Below are 27,569 nucleotides of genomic sequence, written 5' to 3'. Positions count from 1 at the left end.
GCAATGGCAGGCGCGGCGCCGGGCAAGCTTCTAAACAACTCGGGCGCGATTGGCATTCGTACGGCACCCATCTCGCTGCGCTGTTTTCGCCGAATCAGCCGCGGCGAGCCGCCTAAGGCGGTCGCTTCGGCAAAATCTGCGGTTTTTGGACCCAAGCGAACTTACTGGAGCAGGCGCGTGGGCGAAAACGGGAAAACTTGTGAGGCCCGACTGCATGCTTACACGCAATCCTTCGAGTGGCTGCTCCGTAACGACAGCGCTGGGCCGCGTTTGGCCATAGCGGACCTCTCGAAATGCCTTGGACCGGGATCAGGTCTAAAAGTTGCAGACCGGGATGGCCGGCCGTTGGCGTGACGGCCTTTTGCCTGCGGATGGCCTTTTTCCGACACCCCCGCGCGTGCCACTTTTCCTGCCGCTTCTCCATGGCCCTACACACCGCCAACACGTGCAATGGTGCATATGCACTCATCATACAGGTATAGAACATCAAATTTACAACACACAACAGCCGTGCCAGTCCCTGCATCATACATATGCATGCACCAATACCGTGTAGATCGCTTCGCAACACTCAACAGCCTTGCTTACAGCACCGACGCCTGGTCAGCGCTTATTATACCGCGCAACGTGCCAGCCCCCTAGCGCAGCTATGCCTCCCCCGCCTCCTCGTCTTCTCCCTCCAACTCCTCCTCTTGGGTACCAGCCGCGGCGGAGCCGCCGAGGCCTCCACGCGGGCGCAGCCTGCGGCCACGCGCCCACGCGGACCTCTGCAGCTCCTGCTGCCGCAGCCAGCCGGCCAGGTCGCGGTCCCTGTGCTCCTCCGCCGCGGCAATGGCCAGGCGCCAGTTGACCGGGCAGCCCGCCTCCAGCAGCCACAGCAGCTCTTCCTTGTCCGCGCCCTGTCATGGGGCCGACCGCGCGTTGGTGCAAAGCAGTGCGCGTGACACATGACATGTTTGCCATTGGCCAAGCGCCAGGCCCAGCCTTAGCCGCATCCAGCTGAGCACGAGCACTAGCCGAATGAGGCAGACAGAGAGTAAGCAGCTCACGAAAGCACAGGACGGCCGTATGGCCTGGCGACATGCAGCTCTCCCTACGGCCCCGGCGGCCTAAGGCCCTTACCTACGCACCCCATGCAGGCGTGCACTCACCCAATCGTTGTTGCGTGGATCATACACCGCCCGTGTAAATGTGCGGTGGCGCCAGGGGCAGCCCAGCCGCCGCAGCGCCGCCAGGGCCGCCACGTCTCCCTGGTACGCCGCCTGTGTGCCGCAACGCCGGGGCCGTGAGAACAGAAGTACGCAATTCGGTACCACGCTGTTCGCTCGAGCACAATAGCACGGCCGCGCATACACAGTCTGCGCAGGCATTGGCGCATGCATACATCGGCAGCAGCAACCACATCTCAACATCGCAAATCACCCACCCGACAACCCACCCACCTGCACGTACGCGCTGCCGTCGTTGCCCATGGGGCAGCCCGCCTCGCGCACCAGCCATTCCATCATGCCCTCATCGCCCGCCTCCGCCGCCGCCACGAACGCCTGCTCGCTGAGCGGCACGCCGTGACCCTCCAGCAGCGTCACGAGCTGCCTGTGCCCGCCCGCCGCCGCCGCCTGCTGCGCGTGCTCCATGTCCAGCTGTGCCGGCATGGTGGCAAGCATCCACTCCACCACATCCACGTGTCCGCTCTCGATGGCGCTGGCGAAACCGGCGCCCAAGTGCCACGACACCTGGACCGCGGCGGCGGCGCCTTCGGCTGCGGCTCCGGCTGCGGCTGCGGCGGCGCCTTCGGCGGCGGCTCCGGCTGCGGCTGCGGCGGCGGCGGCTGCCACCGCGTGGTCCTGCAGCAGGCGCAGGCAGTCCAGGGCGCCGCTGCGGGCGGCCATGACGGCGGCCAGAATGAAGTGGATGCCGCCCACGTGCAGGCCCTCACCCAGCACGTACGACAGCACAGCCGTGTTGTTGCCCTCGGCGGCGCTGCGGGCGCGAGGGCGCAGGATGAGGTGCGGTGACAAAACAAACCCGCACGCGCGTCAACGAGCGGCATGGTGCCATCGCTGCATTGCACGCACTTCCGCTCCCGGGTCTGCCCCTAGCCCCCGCCCCGCCGTGGCGCGCCCCTCCTCAGCTCAGCCACGGCACGCAGCAATGGCACCCGGCCAAGGCACGCACTCACGGCACGCACCTGGACACCACGTCCTGCTCCAGGGAAAAGCCGCGCCCCAACAGCCACCGCAGCCGCGCCAGGCCCTCCTCGCCCGCTGCCGCACCCACCGCCGCGGCGCAGGCGCGCGGCGGCCGCGGGTAGCGCCTCGCCTCCAGCAGCTCCAACCGCGCCCGCCAGTCAGCCGCCTTGCAGCGCGCCGCCGCCACCACCAGCCGCTTGCATTGCTCCGTGTCCAGGGCCCTGCCGGGTTTGTCCAGGTATCGCATGTGCAGCTGCTCCAGTGTGTCTGCGCAGGGTGCGCCCTCCGCCGCCGCTTCCAGCAGCTGTGGCAGGCGCAGCAGCGCCGTTGCGTCCAGGCGCGGCCACGCATCCCACGGCGCGTTGTCATCGACCCGCAGGCTCTGTACCGCAACGGCTCCGCCGCCACCGCCTGCGGCTGCCGCCACCCCGGCGGCAACGGCGTCGGCCCCGCCTGCGGCTGCCGCCGCCGCGGCGGCCCCGGCGCCGTCCATTGCTGCCACCGCGCCCTGGAAGGCTTCTGCCATCTGCGCCAGCCCCATCGCCTGCGCCATGTCAGCAGCCATCATCACCATGCCTGCCACCTGCCCCATCAGCGCCGCGCCAGCACCGGCGCCGGCGCCATTCCCATCAGCAGCAGCCTGCGGCGCCTGCTGTCCGGCTGGCGCATCCTCCTCTTCCCCGTCCTCCTCCGGCGCCGCAGGCGGCACCTGGTTCTCCTGTTGCTGCTGCTGCTGTTGCTGAGGTGGCGCGGCTGGCGGCTGGCGCAGGTCATCCGGCAGCTGCCCCAGAAACCAATCCATGACGGCCGTGTGTCCGGCGCCCACGGCCCCACGTGCGCCGGCAGCCAGCAGCTTCACGTGGGCGCGGCTGTGCGGCGGCACCGGCCGGGCTGCCAGCGCCTGCAGCCGATATGTGCATAACATGAGCAAAGCACATGCCGTGCACATCGGTGTGTAAGCAACATCCCAGCCGTGCCGCCACCTTTTGACTCAGTGGCCCCAGCAACGCTGAATCCCAGGCCAGCTTACCCATTCGCATGTTTCGCGGCTGCCCGACTTGCCCGCCTGCTGCATCAGGTCATAGTGGCTCGCCAGGTCCATTCCGCCGCCCGCGCCCCCGCCGCCCCACAGCCGCCCGTGCAGCCAGTGGCACACGGCAACCTGCAGTCAGGACGGCAAGCACGCCAAGCACCAACAGTGGAGGGCAGTGGCAGCGCGCAGCTGCAGTCGCGACGGCGGTCCAGCTTATGAGCGTGGGTGCCCGGTGGGCAGCCAGTGCAGGTTGACAGGTGCAGCATGCCAAGCCGAGCGCTTGCCCACCTGCCCTGCTTCGGCGGCTGCCTGAAGGACGTCCGGGCCTCCACGACAATGCTCTGCCCCATGCCGGTCCAGCAGCAGCCGTAGGTTGTCCAGCACGCCCGCCGCCGCCGTGAGCTGCAGCAGCTGCCGGCGCCGCTCCCGCGGCAGCAACCGCAGCAACCGCACGTCGCCCCAGTGCGCCGCGAACTCGGCTGGCGGGCAGGGCTGCGACAAACGGATGATGGTGTGCTGTCCGCCGCGGAACTGAGACGCCGTGGCGCGGCACACCAGCCGCAGCGTCAGCGCCACCTCGTTGGGCGGCAGGAACCGCGCGTAGCGCTCCACAAGCTCAGGAAGCCACACGCGGGAGCCGTCGGCGGCCGGCGAAGGCGAAGTGCTTTGGCCGGCCCCAGCTTGGGGCCCTGCACCGCTCGCCACTCGGGCGCTCTTGCGGGAGGCCGATGCACGCTCAGGCATGACTATTGGGCTGCTCTTAGGTTTGCGCAGCACTAGGCAACACGGAGACCGCCTCTCCGTCAAAGTTGAATGCGGCGTGCGGGGAATCGGAGAATCGGTAGTCTTGAAACGGTGACCCTTCTGGACGTCCTCTACACTCTCAAGTTCATCTTTGTTGCTCAAAATAACAATTAGAAAGTGCGGCGCGTGTTCATTGTAGAAGTAATTGGAAGTGGCAGGCTGAGCTGTAGGCTGAGCAGTAGGTTGCTCAACCAGGAGGAGTTGTATTGCTATCTTCCGTCTACATACTGTGTCTACAAGTTTGCTATGGCTGTTTGCCACAGCTGCATGACCCGCAGTGTGTCAGGTTTGCAAATTTCGTGCATGTTTGATTGCGTTTGCCACGACGCCGGTGTAATGAAGCGAAAAATTCCAGGGCCTTGGCTCGCGGTGGGCGCTCTGTCTTGGTGGAAAGGACGGTGCAGAACCACGGTTCCTCAGCCTTCCCAGCATGCTTGGCCGGACCAAGCCTTTGATGCATCATCGCATAAAGAGATTCAAATCAGGGCTAGCGGCATATGGCTTCCATGAACCTGAAATCGAAGGCCGACAAGCCGATTGGCGATTGCGCAAAGTTTCCATGAAAGGGGATTCAACTTGCAGAACATTCTCAAACCTGCAGTAGTTTAGGCTACAGTATCGTTGTGCTGCCTGTGTTTGTGGCTAGGCTTCTTGGTGAACCCCCAAACAGCCCGCAAAGAACTCGAACTTTTTGACAACAGCCGGGCCTGTAGAACTATCCACCGGCTACTTTGAACGTGTCCCAATATTGCAACTTTTCTTATATAATTCTTTGCTCTGAGACAGCTCGCCGAAAGACAAGTTTGCCGCACGGTTTGCCGCGCTTCTTCAAGGAGCGCGTGCAGCGGTCATGGCTGACTCTCAGGCCAAGCGCTATGCTGGAGGAGGTCACTACGAGGGAGGCCCGCCTGCCAAGCGGCAGGTAGGTCGGGAAATTATGAAATGCCCCGTTTTTCACGAGGGCCACTTGCAGCAGCTAGGCAACGTGCGCGGGAACTGTTGGCGGCCTTTCAGGCATAGGGATTGTTGTCAGCAGTCCTGGCCGCGGTTGGCCTGCCAGAGGGCGACTCACCCGCCACTCCGCTACTGTACTACCCCACTCAGGCGACGGGCCCCGACCCAGACGACATGGACTTTATCGAGGACGACCCCAGCGGCCCCCCTGAGCCGCTGGAGGACGTGGAGCTGGGCGAGGCGGGCCGCAACTGGGTGCGCCCGCCCGTTGCCGACTTTGACCCCGCCAGCACGGCCATAGGTAGGCAGTCGCGCCGGCAAATCAAGTTTTGTGCCGTGTGCGTTGAGGGCGGGACTCAGGCACGGAGCGCTGCTGGCAGTCCGCTGGCAGGGCAACATGCGACCCCTAGCGTGTGTACATGGCTCGCACAAGGTGCCGCCGCATCAGCTGTTGTGTCGCCAGCTTCCGCCTGCCCAGGCTGCGGCACAGCCGCGGTACTCCGGCACTCCGAGCGCTGTGGCACACCGGCAGTCCGGCACCTTGCCAAATAACCTTCTTCCTCCATCAAGTTGACACACACACACACACACACACACACACACACACACATACACACACGTTGTATCTCTCTCGCCCCTCACCCCGCTCGCAGTGTTCCAGCAGCTGGAGGTGGACTACTACCTGGCTGAGCCGCGGGCGGGCGTGGACACGGTGCCAGTGGAGGTGAGGCGTAGGCACGATCGCATGTGTGCAGTGGTACGGTAGTGGTGGAGCACTGTGTTATGGGATGACTAGCACCCCGCAGCTTGTGCTCGATAACGCAGACACACACACGTGCACACACGAACACAGGTGAAGCAGGTGCCGGTGCTGCGCCTGTTCGGCGTGAACGCCGCCGGCAACAGCGTGTGCGCGCTGGTGCACGGCTTCGAGCCCTACTTCCTCATAGAGCGGCGACCGCACTGGGGCGCAGACCACATCCAGGCGCTGGGCTTAGCGCTCAATGTGGGTGTGAGGGGCCGCAGGGCCGGGCACGTCGTCGGAAGCTCTGTTTCACTGAGAATGAAGTCCATTAGAAATCAAAACGAAGCAGGACAACACGCCACGGTACATGGACACCCAGTTGCGAGGTTGCCTTGCTGGCCCCACCATCATCATGACCACGCCCGCTTTTGCCCCGCAGCAAGAGCTGTTGGGCAAAGCAAAGGGCGTGGGCGGCCCGGCGGTGACGCGCATTGAGCCCGCGGAGCGCCGCTCCATCTGGAACTTCCAGCCGCCCGGCACCTCCACCGCCTTCCTCAAGATCGTGGTGTCGGTGCCCAACCTGGTGGCGCCCGCGAGAGGTGCGCGGTGTGGTACGGCACGTGGCATATGGCGCAGGGTTGCTGAAGGACGGGGGAGGCGGGAAGGGCAGCGGGTGTGCGGTTAGGGTGGCGGCGGCGGAACAGGACCTACATGTAGACAGATGCGTGTTGTAAGGCTTCCTGCGACACTGCGCTGCTGCTGTGGGGTGCCGCGCCAGGCCTGCTGGAGGGCGGCATGAGCCTGTCGGCCGTGAACGACTTTGTCAAGTGCACCACATACGAGAGCAACGTGCTGTTCACGCTGCGCTTCATGGTGGACTGCAAGGTGCGGAGGGGCGGCACGGGGCGGTGCTGTTGGGAGGGCATGCAGGCACGACAAGGCCAGGCCATGCGGCGACAAGACCAGGCGCTGCTTAGAAGCACACCCGGGCGGAAAAGGTGGTGGTTGCGAAACCAAAAGCGACGGGCTGAGGGCTGCCTGCGAAGGAATGTAGGGCCAAGCAAGCCAGGTGCAGCGTATTAGAGGTTCACGCGCACGTCATGCGTGTTGCCGATACCCACACCATCTCACATATATTCCCCTAACACGCCCTCGCCATCCTTATCTTCCAAACCGCAGGTTGTGGGCGGCAACTGGGTGGAGCTGCCGGCAGGTGCCTACCAGCTGGAGACCGCGCGGCCCATGACGCACTGCCAGATTGAGGCGCACATACGCTACGACAAACTCATCTCGCACGCGCCGGATGGTGAGAGCAACCGAGCAGCGGGACGCTGGGATCCTGGGCAATGGGTCCAGAGCCACGGTGAAAGACGTTGAGCTTCCTGCGCAAGCCGCCACGTCTCCGCAGATGCCGCTTCCTGGTTGCTCGCCGTCTCATGGCGCTCATTTCATACGCTACAGGCGAGTACTCGAGTGTGGCGCCGCTGCGCATTATGTCCATCGACATTGAGTGCTGCGGCCGCAAGGGCTGCTTCCCGGAGGCCAAGATTGACCCCGTCATCCAGGTGAGCGCCATGGCAACGCGCTGCGATTGGCTACGACCCGCTGCGCGGTTGCGATGCTCCGCCGCTTCGCCCTGCTTCTCGCCACACCCAACTCGACCTGCCCCAGCCTGCCCCAGCCCAACGTGTCCGATACCTTACCCCTGGCCCCGCCCGACAGATCGCCAGCATGGTGTCGGTGAGCGGCAAGATGGACGGCCCCGTGGTGAAGAACATCATGACGTTGGGCAGCTGCGCGTCTATCGTGGGCGCCGAGGTCATGTCCTTCAACGAGTGAGTGGCGCCGCACTGCCCAGCTTGCGCGCCCCGTGCACAGCGTGCGCTGCGCGCTATGTCGTGGAGTCCTTGCTGCGGCATACACGACCAGAGTACCTAACCCCGCTGGCAGGAATCCTTGCGTAGTTTGCCCCAAGTTCGCCGACCTCTGCCCACCTCTGCGCCTGCCCGTTCCCCAGCGAGGCGGAAATGCTGCTGCGCTGGCGTGACCTGCTGGTCGAGTCGGACCCCGACATCATCATCGGCTACAACATCCTCAATTTCGACCTGCCGTACCTGTACGAGCGGGCGGACGCGCTCAAGATTGGGAAGAAGTTCCAGGTCTGGGGTCGCGTGCGCGGCAGGTGAGCCGGGGGGGGAGGGCACGGGGTGCAGGCGGATTTGGCTAGTTGGCTTGAGTTGGCTTGGAGTGTGCACCGGAATTTGCGGTACGCGTGTTATGTCAAGGGCACAACCAGAGGCCCGTGCACGCACACCAACATCGCCACTTTCCCCACTCCGCCGCAGCCACACCCGCATGCGGGACGGCCAGTTCAGCAGCAAGGCGTACGGCACGCACGAGTACAAGGACATCACCATTGAGGGCCGCGTGCAGTTCGACCTGCTCACCGCCATCCAACGCGACCACAAGCTGTCCTCCTACTCCCTCAACTCCGTGTCCGCACACTTCCTGGGTGAGCAGGCCCATGGATGGGTGGGTGCGTGAAGCAAACCCAAAAGGGCGGCTGCAGCCGCACCTACGCATCTGCCAGCTGCCACCTCGAGAAACCCCTGTGCCCTGTGCTCCGCTCTTCCTTTGGAATGGCTTAAACACCCCATCCCGTCCTGCGACCCGCAGGCGAGCAGAAGGAGGACGTGCACCACAGCGCCATCGCGGACCTGCAGGCCGGCAACGAGGAGACGCGCCGCCGCCTGGCCGTGTACTGCCTCAAGGTGAGTGGGCACGGAAGCACCTGCATGCATGGCCTGCACCTGCGCCTGGACTTATGGTCAGACACCAATCCCACACCTGCGGCTCGGTATCCCACACATGATCGCGCTTTCTGTTACCCTACGTCTCTTCACCTAGATGGCCCTGCAGCGCCCGCCGCCACCCTTGCTACCCCACCTTGCCACCCCGCCTCGTAACCCGGCTCCGCCGCGCTGCCCCCGCCCCTCAGGACGCCTACCTGCCCCAGCGCCTCCTGGACAAGCTCATGTACACCTACAACTACATCGAGATGGCGCGTGTGACGGGTCAGTCAGGGGCGGCGGGGAGGGCAGCAGAGCGAGGGGGCAAAGCTGGTGCCATGGCGGCTCAATAGCCCATGTCACGTTGGGGGGCAGCAGCGCGAGGGGGCAAAGCTGGTCCCATGGCGGCTCAATAGCCCATGTCATGTAGGCATATCATGATACGTGGTATGGGGCGTGTCTTCCGTACGATGGCAGTGGTCCGGGCATCAGCTGCCGTACTGCCACCCGCCGCGCTGCTTGTGCTGACCAGCCCTTCCGACCGCCGCCTCCTCACCAACCTTCTGCTTGCAGGCGTGCCGCTGTCCTACCTGCTCACGCGCGGCCAGTCCATCAAGGTGTTCAGCCAGCTGCTGCGCAAGGCCGCCGCCAAGGGCTTCGTCATCCCCAACATCAAGGTGCAGGGCCCCGTGGCCGGCGCCGACGGCGTGGGCTACGAGGGAGCCACGGTGCTGGACCCCAAGATCGGCTTTTACGATCGTGAGTGCTGCTGCTGCCTGGGGCAGCCTTGGGTCAATCCCGATAGAGGCGGGACCCCGAGATTGGGGGCGGGGACAGGGTGGCAGGCTCGTTCGGGACATCAGGCGGGGGTGAGGGCAGACCTCAATACGGTACCACATGCCCAGTGCCTTTGCCCATGGCACCGCTGCTGCCGCTAATGTCGCTGTCTGCAGGCCCGGTGGCGACGCTGGATTTCGCCTCGCTGTACCCGTCCATCATGATGGCGCACAACCTCTGCTACACCACCCTGCTCACGAAGGACCAGTGAGTACCTGGCGGGCGCGAGCGAGGGGGGATTTTGTTGTAGGTGCTATAACTGGTGGTGCGGTAGGCGCAGGCGGCAGACCCGTATAACTCGAATGCTGGCTGTCCCCATGGCACACTGCTGCGACAGGCTCAACATCGTGCCGCCGGAGGACCGCGAGCAGAGCCCCAGCGGCGACTGGTTCGTGCGCAACAGCCGGCAACGCGGCCTGCTGCCAGAGATTCTGGAGGAGCTGCTGGCTGCACGCAAGAGGTGGGGCAGGGCTTGGGCAGGCAGGCAGGCAGGGGCGTATGTGCAGATGCGAAGGCTTGGTCCATGTTGTTGGCAGACCATGTAATGCAGGAAGGCGGCGTAGCAGCGTGAAGGGGACGAGGGAAGCGGGACAAGCCCGTGACCGGGCCGTACGTGTGTGTTTCGTGTCGACCCCGCTCAGGGCCAAGAACGACCTGAAGGCGGAGAAGGACCCCTTCAAGCGCGCCGTGCTGGACGGCCGCCAGCTGGCGCTCAAGGTGGGAGCTGCAGGCATGAATACTTCTTGGGCCGGGGGGGCACGCCGGGGGGGGGGAGGGGTTGCATTGGGCAGGGCGAAAGGCTGCTGAAGGGCTGCAAGGGAGGCGCAATGGTGGCGCGGGGAGGCAGGACCCGACAGGCCCATGCCCTGGTAGCCGGCGGCCGCGGTTCTGTGTGACGGTGTGCGACACCGCGCTCGTGCCTGCCTTCATCCCATCATCCGCATCGCCCCGCTTCCAACGGGACATGCCGGGCTGTTTAGACTCGGGCACACATGCCGCCAGCGGCCGCCCCGCGCACGCACGCGCGCACACACACGCTCACACAAGTGTCAACCCCTTTCCAAACTTCTGTTCTTCCCACACAGGTGTCGGCCAACTCGGTGTACGGCTTCACGGGCGCCACGGTGGGCAAGATGCCGTGCCTGGCCATCTCCGCCTCTACCACCTCGTACGGCCGCGAGATGATCATGACGACGCGGCAGCTGGTGCAGGAGCACTATACGCGCGCCAACGGGTACGAGACGGACTGCGAAGTTATCTACGGAGACACGGACTCGGTGATGGTCAACTTCAAGGTGTGGGCGCTGGCGGATGCGATGGGCAGGGGGAGGGGAACTGCATGGGGCTGCAGCGTGGGGTCTCGCGGCAATGGGGGCATACGGCCGTGCGGGTGGGGCAAATCCTTTGCAGGTTGGCAATGCATGCACACGTCAGTTAATGCACCCATGTCTCATCCGTCCCCTCTCTCCATACCCATTCATCGCTGTCTTCTGCATTGTGTCACCTACCCTTGCCCGCCACGCCTGGCGCCAGGTGGCGGACGTGGCTCGCGCCATGGAGCTGGGCCGCGAGGCGGCGGCGGTGGTGTCCAAGGCCTTCCCGCCGCCCGTGAAGCTGGAGTTTGAGAAGGTCTACTACCCCTACCTGCTCATGAACAAGAAGCGCTACGCGGGGCTGCTGTGGACGCGGCCCGAGACGCACGACAAGATGGACAGCAAGGTGCGGCCGCGGGGGCCTGGGGGCAGGGGCAATGCGGGGATTGGGAGTAGAGGACAGGGATGCAGACGCAGAGTCGTGCATTTCCAGGGGTACGGTACTTGCAGGGAGGATACAGTGCGGTACTTTCTGTGCAAAGGCGCGGGCACTCAGCTGCGTTGTTGCATCCATCCAGTGCAAGTAAGCGTGCGCGCGCGCCCTTGCATCTGACCCGACTGTGCAGGGTATTGAGACGGTGCGGCGCGACAACTGCCTGCTGGTGCGCAACGTGGTGACCACCTGCCTGGAGCGCATCCTCATCGGCAAGGACGTGCAGGGCGCGGTGGGCTACGTCAAGGGCGTCATCGCCGACCTGCTCATGAACAAGATCGACCTGTCGCTGCTGGTGATCAGCAAGGTAGGTACGGGTGAGAGGAGGCGGTATGGTGTTGCAATTGTTATCATTCGTAGTTGACGCTGAATGGATGCATGCGCTCGCCCCCAACCACCATGGCCACCATGCTCGCCCTCCCTGCCCACCTTGCTCACCTTATCCCGCCATCACATTGCCGTTGCACCACAACCACTCCTCGGCGCACTGCAGGGCTTGACGCAGGACGCGGACGAGTACGAGGGCAAGATTGCGCACGTGGAGCTGGCAAAGAAGATGCGCAAGCGCGACCCTGCCACCGCCCCGGCCGTGGGCGACCGCGTGCCCTACGTCATCATCAAGGTGCGCGCCTGTGCCGCTCATGCCAGAGAGCCATGCGTTGCGATAGGGGTCGCGCCGCAGCATCGCTTTACCTGGGCCTGCAACGAGAAAACGTGCTAGTTGGCCATGGCTCTTGCGGACAACGCACACTTGCAGGTAGCAACTTGCACTGCGCTTGGGGCCTCAGGCAAGGCAAACACGAAGCTGCGCCCCGCGCTGCGCCCTCCCCCAACGACCACAGGCAGCCAAGGGCGCCAAGGCGTGGGAGAAGGCGGAGGACCCCATCTACGCGCTGGAGCACTCGCTGCCCATTGACGTGCAGCACTACCTGGAGCACCACCTCAGCCAGCCGCTGCTGCGCATCTTCGAGCCCGTCATGAAGAACCCCAAGGAGCTGCTCTGCGGTGAGGCAGCATGGGTCTTACCTGTGTGGAGGGTGCAGGTTGTTGAGGAGCGATCAGCACTCACGTACGGTACCTCGGGGATTATGGGAGGAACTAATACACCACAGACGTGTAGGATGGGCGTTTTCCCTCTAGGCGTCAACACAGATGTAGGAGTGCCTGGCTGTCTCAATCGGCTCCAGTTGCACCTGTAATTTCATGTAAGCGCCCGTGCCCTCGCCATGCGAGGTCCTCTTGCTGCCCACCTTGTCACCACTCCGCAACCCGCCTCCTACCCCACCCCCCAGGCGACCACACGCGCTGCATCGCAGTGTCTACGCCCAGCACGGCCGCGGGCGGCATCATGCGCTTCGCCAAGGTGCGATGGACAAAGCGTACGCTGGTTTATCTTTTCCAGTGCGGTGGAGCCATGCGCTTTGCTTGACACGTTACGGTATGCACGAGGGTTAATGCCGCAAGGAGTTGGGAGGTGCCACCCGTTTCTGCTTGCCTGAACTTATTTGGTACCCATCAACAGGTGACGATGAGCTGCCTGGCCTGCAAGGCGCCGCTGCCGTCGGGCTGCAAGGACAGCCTGTGCGGGCACTGCAAACCGCAGGTGCGTGTGCTGCAGCAAGAGCCTGGCCGTTTCACCTTTGTCTTCAATGCCTGCCCGGCTGCTTCTTTGCGTCATACGTACACAAACACGCACACATACGGTTTCGAATTGAGCTGCAGTCCGCACGCTCACCGTCACGCACCCTATCCTTTTGTGCTTTTCCGATACGCAGGAGGCGGAGATCTATAGCCGCACGCTGGGCACGGTGTCGGAGCTGGAGGCGCAGTACGGCGCACTATGGACGGCATGCCAGCGCTGCCAGGGCTCACTGCACATGGACGTGCTGTGCACCTCCCGTGACTGCCCCATCTTCTACCGGCGCAAGAAGGTGCAGAAGGACCTCAACGAGGCCATGGGGCAGCTGGACCGCTTCGACGCCACGTCGTGGTGAGAGCCTGCAGGCGAGGAGCGGCGAGGGGGTTGTACGCCCGAGCCCATTGCATGGGTCTCCGCGCTTTTGTATGCCCAGGCCCAACGTATAGCTCCCAATGGTCAAAGGAATCGTCGCCTGGGGGGCAGTGGGTCGGAGTGGAGCGCGGGTTGCGGAGCTCGCAGAGCATCACAGCACGCCCATGATAGGGCCTAAGGCGTGGACTGAGCCATATGGCGCGACCGCGCTTGGCGCTGGCCGGAGCGCCGCGCGTTGGCGGTACCATCGCTGGGTGAGTGCAGCGCTCGGCAACGGGGCGTTAGCGGTTGTGCCAGCAGGCTGCGACGCAACGTAATACGCTTGTGCGATGGCAGCATTCCTTGCATGGAGCGCTGCTAGGCGAGAGAGAGACTCAGCATGCCCTGCGGCTTTTGCGCCTGAGCGGGCGCTCACGCAATAGCAGCAGCCGCGACGCTTTTGATGGCGTGTGATCCACGTTGTTGGTTGGCATGGCATGGGAATACTGGGTGTGAGCGTTTGTGTCTCCTTCGGCATGGATGCATGTGTGCGGTGGTGGATGCATATTGAGTACAGCTCCGGGTACGGCATTACCGTACATGGCCTGTATCTTGTCAGGGGCAATTGCACGAGTGGCCGGGCGCCGCCCTTTGTGTCACGCTTGCATCTTCTGCGTGTATAGGAAGCGGCAGGATCCATAGATGGCAGGATGAGCGGTTACGTCGCGGGCAGTGCAGCCACTGCGTAGGGCTTGGCAAGGAGTATTCGTGGCAGCCGGCGCACATGCATTGCGTGGCTGCGAGAAGAACTTGTTGACACTGATGGTGGCCGTATCTGCCTGAGTCTGGGCTCCAGGGGCGTGCCCCCAGGCTTGCGCCCCCGGCACCCGCTTTACCAGCGGCACGATACTACTCCTTATCTGCAAAATTGACGTACCGTAATCATTCACGCAATTCGAGCTCGCGACCGCTCTAGTGAGCTAGTGGCCCTAGAGTTGGAGTCCCGAGTCCGGCTCTATGTGTGTCACACCGGCACGCCATCCGTAGGTTCCCTGCCGTATTCCCCAGCCCGTGTGCAACGCCGTATGTACCCTGGCGGTGTACAGGGGTTGCCCTGGCGGTGTACATGGAGGCAGAACTAGTCCCTAATGCTGCGGGTCTAAGCCCATTTTCCAGCTGTACAAGCTGACTTGTGATGTAGTCGATTTTCCCAGACGGACACTACATATCAAACATGCTGATGTTATAAAGTCATATTTACATCTTGTCTCGAGCAGGGAACGGAAGCACGGACAAAACGCATATGAATCCCTCAACGCAAGCGAGTTCATTCACCGGGGGCTAAGGAACTAAGATGAAGCTCCAAACAACTGCTGCTGCAAACCCGTCGCTTGTCGAGCGCGCCCGAGCTCGTGTGCGGGAGAAATGGTCTCACTTCCGAGCTCAGGCGATGGTGCGTCAAAGCAGATATCTTGACGGCGCTTTACATGCCGTTGATTTTTACTTCTACTCGCAGGCGACGTGGACCGTTGTGGTCGCAAACCCAACGCTGTTAGTCGCGCCGCTCCTTGTTTTTGGCCTTGTGGTTGGTCTTGGAGTCGGTTTGACTCTGCAAATGGCTAAGGTTGAGGAAAGAGGCGCCAAGGTGAGGGACCGGCGGGTGTCCCTTCGCTGCAGCCCGTTCGTGACGCTAGCCGTCTGACTTGATTGACGGGGTTCGCTGAGTCTCTGCTGGCTCTGGACTGTTCCCGACTTCGAGCTGTCATAGGCCCCCACCTGGCGCCGTGGTTCTTGTACAGCTGGTTTCCGCCTGCGCGCTGATGGCCTCCACATGTCCAGCGTAGCTTTCTCATAGGTGCTAATTGGGGAGCCAGGCTTTGGCCTCCGGCTGCAGCCGGCTATGTACCTGCACCAGGCCGATTCTCGCACATACGGTATGCCCATGCGACTGCCGCATTCCTATCTGTCCGACAGGACCGCGCGGCTAGCTTGGCCCGAGACATGGCCACCTGGTACCAAGTGCAGCTGACCGGCGTCACCGCGGGTGTGTCACGCAGTCCGGGGCAGCTGCATGGGCATGGTGTGGCGTGCAACGGTCTCCCTGCTGATACTACTGGTGCGTGTGCGTGTATGTGAATTGCAGGGCTGACGGGCATCATGGCCGCACTGGTGCGCTACCAGCCGATCTACGCTGGGGTCAGCGAGCTGTTCGACGTCGTGGGACCTGTGCTGCTGGAGCAGGTGGGCAGGATTGGCTGTTGAGTTGCGTTGGTTTGCTTCACGCGGTGCGTGGTCAAGGGCTACACACGTTTACATCGGCTGGCCTGGCTTTGTCGCCTGCAGGCCACTGCAAACAGCGTCAAGCTTGTTCAGCTCGCCCCAAATGGCTGGGCGCGTGACACTTTTCCCAAGACCCTTGAACCGAAGGATCTTGACCTCTTCGCATGTGAGTCACGCACCACAATATACTGGTAGCCTTCCGCGCTTTGGCGGGTGACGAGCAACGTCCTGTTGTAGCAGTACCTAGCCCACCCCGGACATAACTCTTAAGTGTTGCAGGCGTTAAAAGGGCCCCCCGGCCCGGGCCTCGGTTTCTACAAGGACAGGAATGCACGTCGTGCTCACCACCTTGTAACCACACACACAAAATAACTCACTGTAGAGACTGGCAAGGGGTTGGAGATGTCCAACGGATGAGACTTGGGTGACCGCGTATTCACTAGAAGACTCGTAAGAGGCATAAGTTAGGGCCCAGCCTGTAGATCTATTACAACTGGCCGGAACACTGGGCGTGGTGATGGCTTAACTCGGCGCCATCGGCCGTGCCTCTCATTGTGTCTCATCTTGGCGGGCGCCCACACCTGTCCCGTCATAAACTCTCATTGCTAAGACCCACCCGGTTGCGCCCGTGGCATGCTGCAGTGAGCACAGACCAGGAGGCGGCCCTGGAGACGGTGCGCAGCCGGCAGCTCACACTGCAGGGCCCCACGCCCTTCGTGCAGGGCGGGTACGGCGTCATCGTGCGACGGCCTATCTTCATCGGTGGCGTCAACGACACGTCCGGGTTCGGCATGCCCGCGCCCCTGAACCCCATCTGCGGCGCCCCCTGTGCCTACAACAACGCCACAAAATCTGTCTTCTGGGGCTTCGTGAGTCGTGGGGAAGTTAGCTGCTAGCTAGGGCGCCTGGACCCCATCGGCGCGGTGCATCCTTGAACGCACGGCTGCCGAGCAATGCATGCGCACGCACTTTACAGTCTGTGCCTGCCGAATGGGAGTAGCTTGGCGCCCGTTACCCCCCGGGGCCTGGTGCCTATTTTGGCAATGCGTGCATGTACGGCGGCCCACGCAGGCGGCGGTGCTCATTGATTTGGTGGTCCTAAATTCGGCACCCGACTCGAGGCCACGCATGATGGATGGCCTGGGCTACCGCTATGAGGTCCGCGCGCTGGGCCTTGCAGCCGCGAACATGCGCTTGGTAGCAGCCAGGTGCGACGGGAAGGGTGCAGGGTGTGGGTGCGGCTGCTGTGGGCTGAGGGCATGTGTGTGATTGTGCGTGCTCCTCCGCACCCGTCACTCCGGCCCCAAGGCCGTGGATCCAGTATTCTCCAGCATACGTCGTTCCCTGCGCCCGCCGCCAGCTCTACGCTGCCTGGTCACGACGCGATGGAGGCCATCGTATCCCTTCCGAACAACCAGGTGAGCGGTGGGCACCATTGCACCGAATGTCGCGCGCCCAGCAGACACCGCTAATGCTCCTGCAAACACATGCGAACGTTACCTAACTCACACCGGGCTCGTCCGGCCGCAATGCGCGCAGTGGGTGGTTCGCGTGGCACCGGCGGGCGGCTGGACGTCAAACTACTACGGGGGCCTCATTGCGGCTGTGGTGGTGCTGGCATTCGCACTGTCTGTATTTCTGTTTGCGGCACTGGTGCTGTGGCGGCGGCACCAGATGCTGCTGTCGGCACTGCTGCCACGGAAGGTGATCCGGGACCTGCACAACGCGGGCGGCGCGGCGCTTGCGGGGGCCTGCAGCCGCATGGTGCTCAACACAGGTAGGTGGGACAGAGTGACACCGCGGCATGCGCTGGGGGCTGTCACGCACGTGGGGCGGAAGGCAGTGTCCCAGCGGCATGCATCCGCAGGTTCCTACGCACAGCAGCAGCACCGTAGCCCACGCGCATGCCTCCGCGCGTGCTTGTACAGCTGCGCCCAAACCTGACACGTGCCGTTTGCGCGTGTGCATGTTGCACAGACACGACTGCGGATGTGATGCTGCGCGTGCTGGCGGAGGTGGTGTGCGGCGAGGCGCCTGCCATCAGCGACGTGATGCTGGTGCGCAGTGCCCTCGCACACTCGGCCGACATCTACGAACCCATCATCGGGATCACGGAGCAGATCCATGGGGCGCACATGGACGTGAGTATGGGTGGGTCACTGGTACGGCACCCCCATGGCGGACCTGACGCGATGCGGTCGGGAAGTCCTAGCTGGCAGCACGCAGCAAGCCGGGGAAGAATGTTGCGGGATTTGTGCAAGGGGCTTGGGTGTGAGGGAGGTGCTGCAGTAATGGTCTAGCAGCCTACCGTAGCTGCCTTGCACTAATATTCATCTGCTTCCCCCCATCCCCATTGCTTCCCATGCAGCGTGATGTGGCGGACAGCCTGGCGCGGCAGCTGTGCACGGCTCCTGTCGGCACCGCCACCGCGCTGCCGCGCCACATCACCTGGCAGCGCTCTGCCGGCCCCGGCGGCCGGCTGCTGCCTCGCTGCGCCGCCCCGCCCAGTGCCGCCTCCGTCGACACCAGCTACAGGGACAGCAGCGTGCCGCTGTCTTACAGCGAGGCTGCGGGAGAGGCGCCGCAGCAGGCTCGAGGCGGCGGCGCCGGAGATTACATACGCAGCCTCAGCACTAGACTGGCCGGCGGCTTCCGGCGTGCAGGGTCCAAAGAGGCCGTGCACTTGTCCAACGTGTTCGTGGCGCTCCCCTCAGCGGCGGCGCGCCAGGAAGACAGCAGCGAGCTCATGCGCACAATCACGGGCCTGCTTCCCCCCGCTGCATCGGGGAGCCTGGGCCAGGCGACGGCGGCCGTGCGCCCCGAGTCAGAAGCGCCAGGCGAGCGGACAGGTGCTGTGCCGGCGTTGGGCAGCAGTCTGCAGACGGGGGCGCCATACGTTGCTCCAGTGGCAGCGCTGGGTGCGCCGTCCGCTGCAACAGCGGCGCCGCTGACTGCCGGCGTCATGCTGGCTGTCGCCGCGGTTGCACCAGCAGAAGAGCTGACGCTGTCCACAACACCGGTCTTGGCAGCCAAATCCACCGCGACCCTTTTGGAATCCGCAGTCTCAGACCATGTGGCCGAGCGAAATGAGGCAAGCCGCATGGCCGCGGAAGATCCCGGCTCAGCCGTTGCCGGCGGGAGCAGTGCGTGCGGTTGCAACGTCTTGGGCGTGCAGCCGCCGCCGGTGGTGGGTGCACCGCTCGCAGTGCATACCAGTGGGGACACGCCCGCCGCGGCATTGCAGGCAGCCTCGCCGCCAGCTCAGGTGCACGGATTGCGTTCATGCACGCCCGGCGGGGGCTCGGTGCCGCCGGCCTCTGTGGCAGCAGCAAGCAGCGCTGCTGCGAATGGGGGCAGCTCCCTCGCAGCCCCAGCAGACGTGCCTCCAGAGGCGGCCGAGAAGCTGCAGCCGCTTCACGACATCGCGCGTGCAACGTCGTACCGCCGCCAGCGCACGTCGCAGCTTACAGATGAGCAGGAAGCAATAGTGGTTCCCACAGACTCAGAGGACAGCGAAGACGGCGATGCAGGCTTGGCGGAGGCAGGCGCCGCCAGGGGATTGGGGAACGGAACCACTGCCCGCGTGGTGTACGTGCGGCAGGGCCCACACACCGCGCATGCGGGCGGCGGGCACAGCGGCAGCATCCGGCACGTGTCAGGCTCGCATTTGAGCATCATGCAAATGGGCAAAGGCGCCGGCAGCATTAGCATGCAGCGGTCGCAGCACAGCGGCGTGCGGGTGTCCGCGTCTGCACGGGTTCGCGGCCTCATCTACGGGTCTGGGCCGCATCAGCAGCACCAGCACCTGCAGCCGGGGAGCACCAGCTCCAGTGCACACGCAGCAGCCCGTCGGCCGAAGCGGCAGTCAAACTCAGGCGTCGTCGTGCCTGGTGCCCCTGCAGTTGCAGGTACAGGAGAGGCGACTGCGGGCGGCAGCGGGGCAGCGGCCGGGAAGGCCAGCACCAGCAGGGAGGCTGTGGCGGCTGTGGCGGGGGGGTCTGCCTCCCCGTACCCGATGGGCGGCGTCAATGCTTCGGTCACTCCCCAAAGGCAGCAGCACATGGCGATGATGCCGCCCCGCGCCCTGATGGAGGAGGCAAGTTCCCGACCGGCATGTGTAAACCAGCTTGGCGCCCATTTAAGCTGTGCATGGTGTCGCCATGACAAATGCAGTTCCTGTTGTACACAACCTCGCAACAAGCACGCTGCGACACGGCTAGCTTGCTTGAAGGTTTGCGTTTCTTCACCTTCACGCGATGCAGGTGGAGCAAGTGCTGGCGGGTGCTGACGCTTGGCAGTTTGATACGTGGCGGCTGGCGGAGGTTTCGGGTGGACTGCCGCTGTCGGTGCTCGGCTACTTCCTCATTCAGAGGGCGGGACTCGTCAAGACGCTGCGGCTGAGCCCGCGCACGCTCGTCAAGTGCCTGCGTGTCATTGAGGCGGTAAGAGTAACACACAATCGCAGCACCATCTGCAGCTGCGTAACCGCGCGCCCTCATTACTGGCAGATGGGTAGCGCGACCTATCAACACATGTCCGATTACTTCTACCGTAGGGATACCACGACAACCCCTACCACAGTGCCACGCACGCCGCGGACGTGCTGCAGACGCTGCACGTGATCATCCACTCGGCGCAGCTGCAGGTGCACTACCTGGATCCGCTGGGCCTGTTCGCGGCGTACTGGGCGGCGGTGAGTGCTTGCTCAGGCTTGCTCGTATGGCGTCCGCTTTGGCAGGCAGGGTCGCAATCCAATTCAATCATGTGCCTGTGTTTCGCATCTTGTTACATGCACGTAGATCGTGCACGACTACCGGCACCCCGGCCTGACCGGTGACTTCCTGATCACCACAGCCCACCCGCTCGCCATTCGCTACAACGACCGCTCGCCGTTGGAGAATCACCACTCGGCGGCGTCGTTCTCGGTGCTGAGGCGGCGCGGGCTGGAGCTGCTGCAGCCACTACCGGCCGAGTCGCGTGCGACGTTCCGTAAACAGGTGTGTATGAGCAGGAACTTGAAGGATCTGTAGTGGAGCAGTAGAATGTGACGAGTAGGTGCAACAGGGTGGGCAACATGGTGCGGTTATGTAACAATTTGGTACGAAGCGACGGCGCCAATCGGCGACAGGGTGCCAGGCGCAGTGCTGCTGCTCGCCTGTCTACTTTTTCTGGCGGTGTACATGCACGAGCCGGCAGCTACCGGTAGCCCTCCTCACTCTTGCAATCTCGCAATGGTATGCGCTCAAAAATCCCCACGTCTCGTGCCCTCTTTCCTGGGCTCCAGGTGATTGAGATGGTTCTGGCCACCGACATGAAGCAGCACTTCGCGCTGTGCAGCCAGTTCAGCACGGTGCACCGCCTGTCGGCCTTCTCGGCTGAGCGGGCCAAGGCCGCCGCGGCGCCCATGGATCAGGCAGCGGCAGGCGCGCCGCCGAGACCAAGCCCGCGCGGCAACGTGCTCCCCAGGTATGTAACGTATGAGCGCTGGCCGCGTGACTTGCTGCCGCTTGAGCCGCCGCCGCACCATGTACGTGGGATTGGCACGGGTCCTGGCTCACGTGTGCTCCTGTAGTGATGCATGCACGGCTAGCTGGTGACCCGGAGCTGGCTCCGTCATGCATGTACACCCGGGCGTGAGGCGACATGCGCGGCCAGTTTATTGCGCTTTCGCCGCAACCGAGCCGCATCATACATGACGCGCAGCCGTCGACTGGCCCGCTGCCTTGCTTGCAGGGGCGGGTCGCTGCGCGCCACGGAGCTGCAGGAGGTGGTCGTGGCGGGACAGCAGGGCCCACCGGCGGCGGCGTCTGGTGGTTCGCGCATGGGCGGGCCCGCCCCCCAGCCGCTTGATGAGAGCGAGCGGCTTCTGGCCATGTGCATCGCCCTCAAGGCCGCGGACCTTGGTCACCTGGGGGAGGAGCTGGAAGTGCACAAGCGCTGGTTGGCGGGGCTGGAGGAGGAGTTCTTCCGCCAGGGCGACCAAGAGCGCGAGCTGGGCATCCCCATAAGCCCCCTCTTTGACCGCGCCAAGCAGGGCGTGAGCAAGAGCCAAGTGGGGTTCTATGAGTTTGTGGGGTTGCCGATTGTGCACGCGCTCACGTCCGCCTTCCCAGGCGCCGCGCCGCTGATGACCTGCTTCACGACCAATTACCTGCACTGGCTGCGGGTGCAGCAGGAGGCGCAGGCGCATGCGAACGGGCAGTAGCAGGTGGGCCAGGTGCAGCAGTAGACCCGCAAGGGCAACGGAAGGTCAGGCTGGTCAGGCTGCTACCTGTCCACGTGTACATCACGCTATGCTATCCGTCTCGTTTGATTCAGCACCAAGGCTCGTAACACACACCGTGTGGTATAGGCGCGGTCGGGCTCGCAGAAAGCTGGTTGTCACATTCATGCTGTATTGTTGATGGCCTGCGAGCGCAAACACGTGTGAGTTGCAGGGTCTTATTACCCGTCCTGGCAACACAGTGAATGCTGTACCTGGAGCGCTGACGAATGTGGGATTCGTTCGACCGCGTGTAGGGAGGGCATTGCATTCATCCCATGGCACGAGGCTTGTTATGGTCTAGCGAGGTATTGGTGTCTAGGCGCGTGTGCCCTTTCGTAGAGGACTGTGCCCGGGGAACTGACCCCTCCCCGAATTCTCCAGCACTGCAGCAGTGGCATGTCCTCTTTGCACACAATCGGAGTGCACTCTGCCCCCATGCATATGTCAGGCCGTAAGGTCATTGGCTCATATGGATTGATGAGCAACCCTAACCACTTCAACCAGCCACATGGCGTTGAGACAGCAGGACGTGGCATGCATCCATGGCTTTAACGGCTGGAAATGCATGGCATGCAGGATTGCAGGCACGCACAAGTGAAACCTTGGTTTGTGCATGCATCAGCATATGCACATGCCGTACAACTCTGTGTGACAATACTGGCATGTGTGTCGGAGCTAACTGAAGTAGGTGGCCGCAATACTTTAGGCCAGGTCACGCTGTCTCCTTGTCTGTCCGATGTCTCCTTGTCGCCCGTGCATGCAACGCCTCTTGGTAGAATAATGAAGGCCCAGCAGTACTGCAGAGGAGCCAGAACGGCGCCGAGGCGAGGTCGATGGGGAGGCATTGGCACGCACCTTAAAATGATATCGTAAACGCGGGGTTCCCTTTGATTATTCTGCGGGAAGTTTGAATGCTGCTGTCCAAGTTGTGGTAGAGGGTCGACTGGAGTGGTTTACAAGCGCGTGGGCCTACCCCACTGTTACACGGTACGTGTGTAAGCTGGTGGTGGTGCTGAACCTGGAGAAGGCGATCTGGATAGCAGATCCCGGGTCAGTCAATGAGTACCCTAGACTCCCCATGTTACCCACATGGTCAGCGCAAAACAGCATTAACATGTTCGCTTCAGGTTATATGGGTTGGACACGGTAGCGCGCTTGCAGGAGGAGGAGGAGCACTTCGCCAAGTGTGGGTTCATGGGTTCGTAGCAGGGCCGAGCCGCCCGACAGCATGCAGCTCTGCGAGGCTCTGCGCAGTGCGTGCTGAGCTGGCATGCACAGCGAGTACAACGCTGAGGAGGAGCGCAACAAGTGCATTGAGCTCGGCTATCGAGCTATCGTGCGCCGTGCGGCGACTGCGTGGGTTGCAGGCGGAAGGCATGTTTGACAGCAGGCACATCACAGGCACTTTGAGGCCATGACAAGCGCTGGGGTCACAAACTCACCATGTACAGGTGCTTGATCTGCTGCATCGGATAGTTTGGCTTGTCTGGGCAAGGTCTGAAGTGAGCCCCAGGGGTGCCGGGGCCCCCTGGTGAGCCCGGGTTGTGGCAGACAATTTGCGCCGTCATGGCGCCACCTACCGTCACCTACTGGCCCACGCCCTGCGACTCTACTCCGAGGCGTTGGGCGTCAAAGCTGCGCGCTGGTTCGGTGGTCGCAGCTTGTCGCAGACATCACAGGCGGGGCCTGAGGCTTACACGTATTGCCACCCCCCGCGCAGGGACCCTCAGGGACCCGTGGCAGGGACCGCTGGGACCCCTGGGACCCCACGCTGGGACCCTCTGCAGGGGACATGCCGCGTCGTGTGGCAATAGCCTTTGCTCTGCGCTGCATCCTCAGCCATGTGATGGATGTCAAACAAGCAGTGCGCGATCGGTAAAGCCCTGGTCATATGTTTGCACCCTTTTGCACTAACTCTGCGCGTTGCCGACGGGTGGATCGTGCCGTACGTGTGTCGCGTCATTGTTGTCCCCGTTTTAAGCTTGTTTCTCTGGAGTAGTTTTCATTGCTGGTGTTACATTGCTGTTGCTAATCTGTGTCCCGTGGTGAAGCGACTGAACAAGCGGCGAACGCGCCCAACTCCCACAGCTGCCGTTTCTTTCCAAGCCATAAATACATACTAGCAGCTCAGCGGTTGATACGTACAGCTACATTTACTCATGCCCGCACCTTTCCCAAGGACCGAATGACCGATGTCGCGGACTGGTTCCGCTCGCTGCGCGGGCGCAAAAAGGTGAGCGCTCAAACATCAGCTTGAACACAACGCTTGCTTCGCTCAAGTGCGCGCTTCGGTACGGGTCCCGCAAACCTGCAACGCCCGCCCGGTGCAGGCGCCCTGCGCGGAAAGTCCCGGACGGACTGCGGCAACAGCGGCCCGTGCTTCCATTGATGTGCCGAACCTGAAGGTCACGGTGCACGAGCTCATAGCTAAATTCGACCGGCTGAAGTTGGTGCGCCGGCAACGCAAGGGGAATGCCGGCGTTGACGCTGCTGCTGCCGCCAGCAGTGGTGCTGCCAGGCGCGTCGACGGCTTGGCTCAGGAGCCGCCACCGCCGGGCGATGATGGTGACGTTGATAGTTGGTCGGGTGATCGGGCTTCAGTCTCGTCAGCCTCCACCGCCTTTTACTCGGCCGCGGAGCTGGCACTGGAGGACGCTGAGGCAGTCAGCGACCCCAATGCGGACTGGGCGGACGGCCTGGTTGTGCGGGTGCACTCGGCAGAGTCCCTGTTGCCCTCTGCCCTGACGTCGGCCGCGAGCCAAAACCGCAGCAGCAGGGCAGCACTGCTGCCGCCCATTGCCCCGGGCCGGCGTAGGGACGGCAGCTTCGTGCTGACTCCTGCCATGGGAAGTGGCGCTGAGGCGGCGGCCGCGGCGGGCGCAGCGCCGTCCAGTGCGGCGCGGAGGGGGCTGCACCCGCCCTCCAAGCTGAATGCCCTCTTACCCTCCCGGGCGCACGGGCCACATGGTTTCAGCAGGAGGGCGCCCGGACCCGGGCGGGCGCCTGACGCGCCGTCAGCGGCGTCGGCAATACCGGCTGCAGGTGCCGCAACAACGGCAGCGATTGCGGCGGGTGGAACGGCAGCGTTGCCCGCGGCGACGGGTGTGATGGGCCTTGTGCCTCAGGCCGGGGCGGCGCCTGCCGAAGCCAAGGGTGCTGTGGCCGTCGCCAGCCGCGACGAGGTGCTGGTGCAGGCGGCCGACCTGTATCTGGTGCAGGGCCGGCCGGGCCCCGCATACGAGGTGCGCGGAGGCACACGTATAGACAGGGGTGCCATGCTGCGTGGAGACAGTACAAATGTATGGCAGCTACTAAGGAGCATGATGTGGCAAATGATGCATGCAGGCGCGCTGCGGTACGTGCCGTTGCCGCCGCAAGCAGCGCAGCGCAACCTTGCCGCCTGCGGCGTGCGTAGCCAAACATGCCTGCTGCCGCAAACCACTGCCGTGCAGGCACTGAGCCGGTACTGCAAGGACGCCGACGTACCGGACGCCAGCCTGGCGCCGGACCTGGATCAGCGCGGACTCCCAGACATGGATGCGCTGGCGCAGGTGGGCGTGGCGGCGTAAGGCGGTTGGGGTGGGGGCAAGGCCGCCAGTACAGCTGGGGACACGGGGTGGCGAGTGCGTGGTCAAGGAGCCCCGCACACAACCCTGCACAACCGCGTCGTAGCCCATCACGTAAGTCGCTAATCGTGTGCTTTTGGGCTGTGGCACTGGCGGCTTGTGGTGCAGGTCGTGAGCGACCTAGGGACAGGACTTGCGGACCTGCAGTCTGACGCCGGGTGGCAGGTGCGTGCGCAGCAGGAACCAGCGGCGTGCACATGAGCGCATCTCGAGCACAGCATCTTTCTGTGGAGTTGCCTGATATGATATGCACGCGGCGCAGAGCATGACAGCGTGTCAGGCTTGTTTCCACGCACTGCTTTGTGTTACAAGTTGTGAGGGCGGCTGCGCCGCCGGAGAGGATACCTGCAAGCAGAGAACGGCTGTCTTCGTGTGGCCACGCAGAGAGCGCAGCCAGGGACGACGGTAGTTAGTACTGACAGAAGGAAACTCGCACAGTCGCGAGCGTGGCCCCGCGCTCCGCTTCTGAACCGGGCCCATCGCCCATGCCGCGCATGGGCCCCAAGTAACAAATACGCACACGCCACGCCCCTTCAGGCCCCACAACTGTGCACACCCCAAGCGCAGGAAACCTGGTTTTCGACTACTCGCTGCGCGCGAGCTGAAACCATCAGATTCCTGCTATCTACTCTGATGTCTAAAACTCTGTACCGTATCCCGGCTGCACGTCCAGGTGGTGCGGGACAGTGACTTCAAGCTTATGTACAAGCACGACAGCAAGCTCCACTGCTTCCGCGCGCGGTGCACCCTTGATGCGCCTACTGAGGTGCGTGCTGCGGCGGCCGGGCTGTTTGGTTGTCGGATGGTTGGGTGGGGCCATGGCATGGCATTGACTGTCGTGGAGGTCAGTGTCTGTCGCATGAGATACCCTTTGCATCACGCCGCGCGTTGGCCCAATTGCATGTGCACGCACTGCAGCAAATCACGGCTGTCGTCCGGGAGATCGACATGATGCCAACTTGGAACTCGTACTGCACCATGGCAGAGGTGCTGCGAGTGCGAAGCATGATTGACGTTGCGGTGAGCCGTGCCGGACAGCGGGTAATCGCGCTGTTGCGCATTCACACAACCTGTACAGTAAGGTTCCTTCCAGCACCTGCTGGCCCTCAAAATGGAATGTGCGCGTCTCACTGCAGGCCTATATTGCGGTCTGGATGCCGTGGCCGTTCGAGGCGGTGGGGCTGCTGGTGGCTGCCAGCGGTGCAGACATGTACGACGAGGCGGGCTGCCTGGCCATTTCCTTTAGCACGCCCGAAAAGGACGTGAGTTTGTCTAAGGCAAGCCGGCACGTCCCAAAAGAGCCTTGCCTTTCTGGTGCTTGGAAGCACACACCGGGCAGTTGCTGAGTCGATTTTGGCCGCCAATGCCACGACAGGACCCCAACCTGCCGCTGCCAGCGGCCGCGGCCAAGCACCGCAAGATGCGTGTGCTGCACCCCAGCTGCATGTCATTGCGGCCGCTGGCAGCCAAGGCGCCGGGCGGGCCGCAGCGCACCGAGGCGGCTGTGGAGATGTATGTGGATCCCGGCATCTCCGTGCCCTCCTTCATCATCAGCTTCGTGCTCAAGGTGCTCAGCCCCTTCGTGTTTGGGGCCGTGCAGAAGGTGCGTACCGTATTGCGGTGGACGGTGAGTAATAGGTCATAACATGCGCATTCAATGCTGAGTCGTGCATGCTCAGCGACGGTGTGCTCACCGCTTCCAATACCTAACGTGCATGCAGCTGCTGGCCTCGGCCTTCAAGGCGGCGGACGGTCCGCTGCCCTCACGCATGCGCCAGCGGCCCGAGCTGTACGGACTGGTAGAGCGGCGTACAGAAGCTTACATCGCGGCACACGCGCAGGGGTAGCGGTGGCAGTGCTGGGAGCGCTTTACGAGCAACTTGGTCGGGTTGGCGGTGTCGCAGAGGCGTGGGAGCAGCGTGCCGTGGCTGGCGTGGATGAGAGATGGGGCACGTGCACGGTTTATGAGCTCAGAAGCCTGCTAAATTAGTTATGCTTTCTGTACACTACACCCACGTGGCAAATAAATAGCACTGGCGTAACCAGACGCTTCGTCATAGAGCATGCAGCTCGCACTCAGGGACGACCCCTTTCTGCCTTGCTTTTAAGCATCACCTAAATTGCACGAGATGTAGTTTGCAATGTGAATAACAAATGATGCGCTTTCAGGGACAGTTTAGTTTGCACCAGGGCTGTGTTTGCGCCGAAAGATCATTCCAAATGAAGCCTTTGGACACGTGCCTGACTGGGC

The 27,569-nt window shown here is 63.3% G+C and overlaps 4 protein-coding genes across 4 annotated transcripts; 3 read left to right on the top strand and 1 right to left on the bottom strand.

Annotated features, from left to right (window-relative positions):
• Positions 1 to 206: 206 nt before the first annotated feature.
• CHLRE_01g015300v5 (uncharacterized protein) lies at positions 207 to 4,500 on the bottom strand. Its single transcript, XM_001689411.2, has 6 exons — positions 3,511 to 4,500; positions 3,220 to 3,351; positions 2,189 to 3,090; positions 1,443 to 1,980; positions 1,152 to 1,262; positions 207 to 899 (listed from the first exon to the last, which is right to left on the bottom strand). Exons 1-6 carry the CDS (start codon positions 3,964 to 3,966, stop codon positions 648 to 650), a joined length of 2,391 nt encoding a protein of 796 aa, XP_001689463.1. The 5' UTR covers positions 3,967 to 4,500; the 3' UTR covers positions 207 to 647.
• A 126-nt stretch (positions 4,501 to 4,626) lies between these two features.
• On the top strand, positions 4,627 to 14,404 carry CHLRE_01g015250v5 (uncharacterized protein). Its single transcript, XM_043058384.1, has 25 exons — positions 4,627 to 4,948; positions 5,131 to 5,281; positions 5,634 to 5,704; positions 5,834 to 5,986; positions 6,165 to 6,324; positions 6,504 to 6,610; positions 6,905 to 7,031; positions 7,187 to 7,290; positions 7,448 to 7,560; positions 7,743 to 7,907; positions 8,071 to 8,237; positions 8,402 to 8,496; positions 8,724 to 8,799; positions 9,088 to 9,273; positions 9,468 to 9,558; positions 9,689 to 9,811; positions 9,993 to 10,068; positions 10,437 to 10,646; positions 10,885 to 11,070; positions 11,291 to 11,464; positions 11,651 to 11,779; positions 12,000 to 12,162; positions 12,450 to 12,520; positions 12,680 to 12,760; positions 12,933 to 14,404. The coding sequence occupies exons 1-25, from the start codon at positions 4,877 to 4,879 to the stop codon at positions 13,149 to 13,151; spliced, it is 3,270 nt and encodes a 1,089-aa protein (XP_042928298.1). The 5' UTR covers positions 4,627 to 4,876; the 3' UTR covers positions 13,152 to 14,404.
• Positions 14,405 to 14,479: 75 nt separating this feature from the next.
• On the top strand, positions 14,480 to 22,787 carry CHLRE_01g015200v5 (uncharacterized protein). The gene is made up of 16 exons (XM_043058383.1): positions 14,480 to 14,600; positions 14,664 to 14,792; positions 15,122 to 15,191; positions 15,291 to 15,388; positions 15,491 to 15,593; positions 16,070 to 16,296; positions 16,499 to 16,635; positions 16,788 to 16,845; positions 16,967 to 17,204; positions 17,405 to 17,568; positions 17,796 to 19,523; positions 19,690 to 19,869; positions 19,983 to 20,120; positions 20,227 to 20,424; positions 20,712 to 20,893; positions 21,161 to 22,787. Exons 2-16 carry the CDS (start codon positions 14,763 to 14,765, stop codon positions 21,630 to 21,632), a joined length of 4,023 nt encoding a protein of 1,340 aa, XP_042928297.1. The 5' UTR covers positions 14,480 to 14,600; positions 14,664 to 14,762; the 3' UTR covers positions 21,633 to 22,787.
• A 918-nt stretch (positions 22,788 to 23,705) lies between these two features.
• On the top strand, positions 23,706 to 27,515 carry CHLRE_01g015150v5 (uncharacterized protein). The gene is made up of 9 exons (XM_043058382.1): positions 23,706 to 23,925; positions 24,023 to 24,934; positions 25,145 to 25,243; positions 25,427 to 25,483; positions 25,992 to 26,084; positions 26,237 to 26,338; positions 26,455 to 26,580; positions 26,694 to 26,921; positions 27,040 to 27,515. The coding sequence occupies exons 1-9, from the start codon at positions 23,878 to 23,880 to the stop codon at positions 27,163 to 27,165; spliced, it is 1,791 nt and encodes a 596-aa protein (XP_042928296.1). The 5' UTR covers positions 23,706 to 23,877; the 3' UTR covers positions 27,166 to 27,515.
• The last annotated feature ends 54 nt before the right edge of the window (positions 27,516 to 27,569 follow it).

This window comes from Chlamydomonas reinhardtii, chromosome 1, assembly GCF_000002595.2.
Source record: "Chlamydomonas reinhardtii strain CC-503 cw92 mt+ chromosome 1, whole genome shotgun sequence".
NCBI lineage: Eukaryota > Viridiplantae > Chlorophyta > Chlorophyceae > Chlamydomonadales > Chlamydomonadaceae > Chlamydomonas > Chlamydomonas reinhardtii.
The sequence above is the reverse complement of the archived record's forward strand: the minus strand, read 5'-3'. Positions and strand labels throughout refer to the sequence as shown.

What these genes read in the sequence shown, in the direction of transcription:
- CHLRE_01g015300v5 (XM_001689411.2), bottom strand. Translation starts at nt 3,966, where the DNA reads ATGCCTGAGCGTGCATCGGCCTCCCGCAAGAGCGCCCGAGTGGCGAGC. An exon ending in GCCGCGAAACATGCGAATGG is followed by an intron (nt 3,091 to 3,219) that starts GTAAGCTGGCCT and finishes TATCGGCTGCAG; the next exon opens with GCGCTGGCAGCCCGGCCGGT. An exon ending in ATCCACGCAACAACGATTGG is followed by an intron (nt 900 to 1,151) that starts GTGAGTGCACGC and finishes GCCCCATGACAG; the next exon opens with GGCGCGGACAAGGAAGAGCT.
- CHLRE_01g015250v5 (XM_043058384.1), top strand. Translation starts at nt 4,877, where the DNA reads ATGGCTGACTCTCAGGCCAAGCGCTATGCTGGAGGAGGTCACTACGAG. An exon ending in CATCTCGCACGCGCCGGATG is followed by an intron (nt 7,032 to 7,186) that starts GTGAGAGCAACC and finishes CATACGCTACAG; the next exon opens with GCGAGTACTCGAGTGTGGCG. An exon ending in ACGACAAGATGGACAGCAAG is followed by an intron (nt 11,071 to 11,290) that starts GTGCGGCCGCGG and finishes CCGACTGTGCAG; the next exon opens with GGTATTGAGACGGTGCGGCG.
- CHLRE_01g015200v5 (XM_043058383.1), top strand. Translation starts at nt 14,763, where the DNA reads ATGGCTAAGGTTGAGGAAAGAGGCGCCAAG. An exon ending in CCGCATGGTGCTCAACACAG is followed by an intron (nt 17,205 to 17,404) that starts GTAGGTGGGACA and finishes CATGTTGCACAG; the next exon opens with ACACGACTGCGGATGTGATG. An exon ending in CCCGCGCCCTGATGGAGGAG is followed by an intron (nt 19,524 to 19,689) that starts GCAAGTTCCCGA and finishes CACGCGATGCAG; the next exon opens with GTGGAGCAAGTGCTGGCGGG.
- CHLRE_01g015150v5 (XM_043058382.1), top strand. Translation starts at nt 23,878, where the DNA reads ATGACCGATGTCGCGGACTGGTTCCGCTCGCTGCGCGGGCGCAAAAAG. An exon ending in CCCTTGATGCGCCTACTGAG is followed by an intron (nt 26,085 to 26,236) that starts GTGCGTGCTGCG and finishes CACGCACTGCAG; the next exon opens with CAAATCACGGCTGTCGTCCG. An exon ending in GAAGCATGATTGACGTTGCG is followed by an intron (nt 26,339 to 26,454) that starts GTGAGCCGTGCC and finishes GTCTCACTGCAG; the next exon opens with GCCTATATTGCGGTCTGGAT.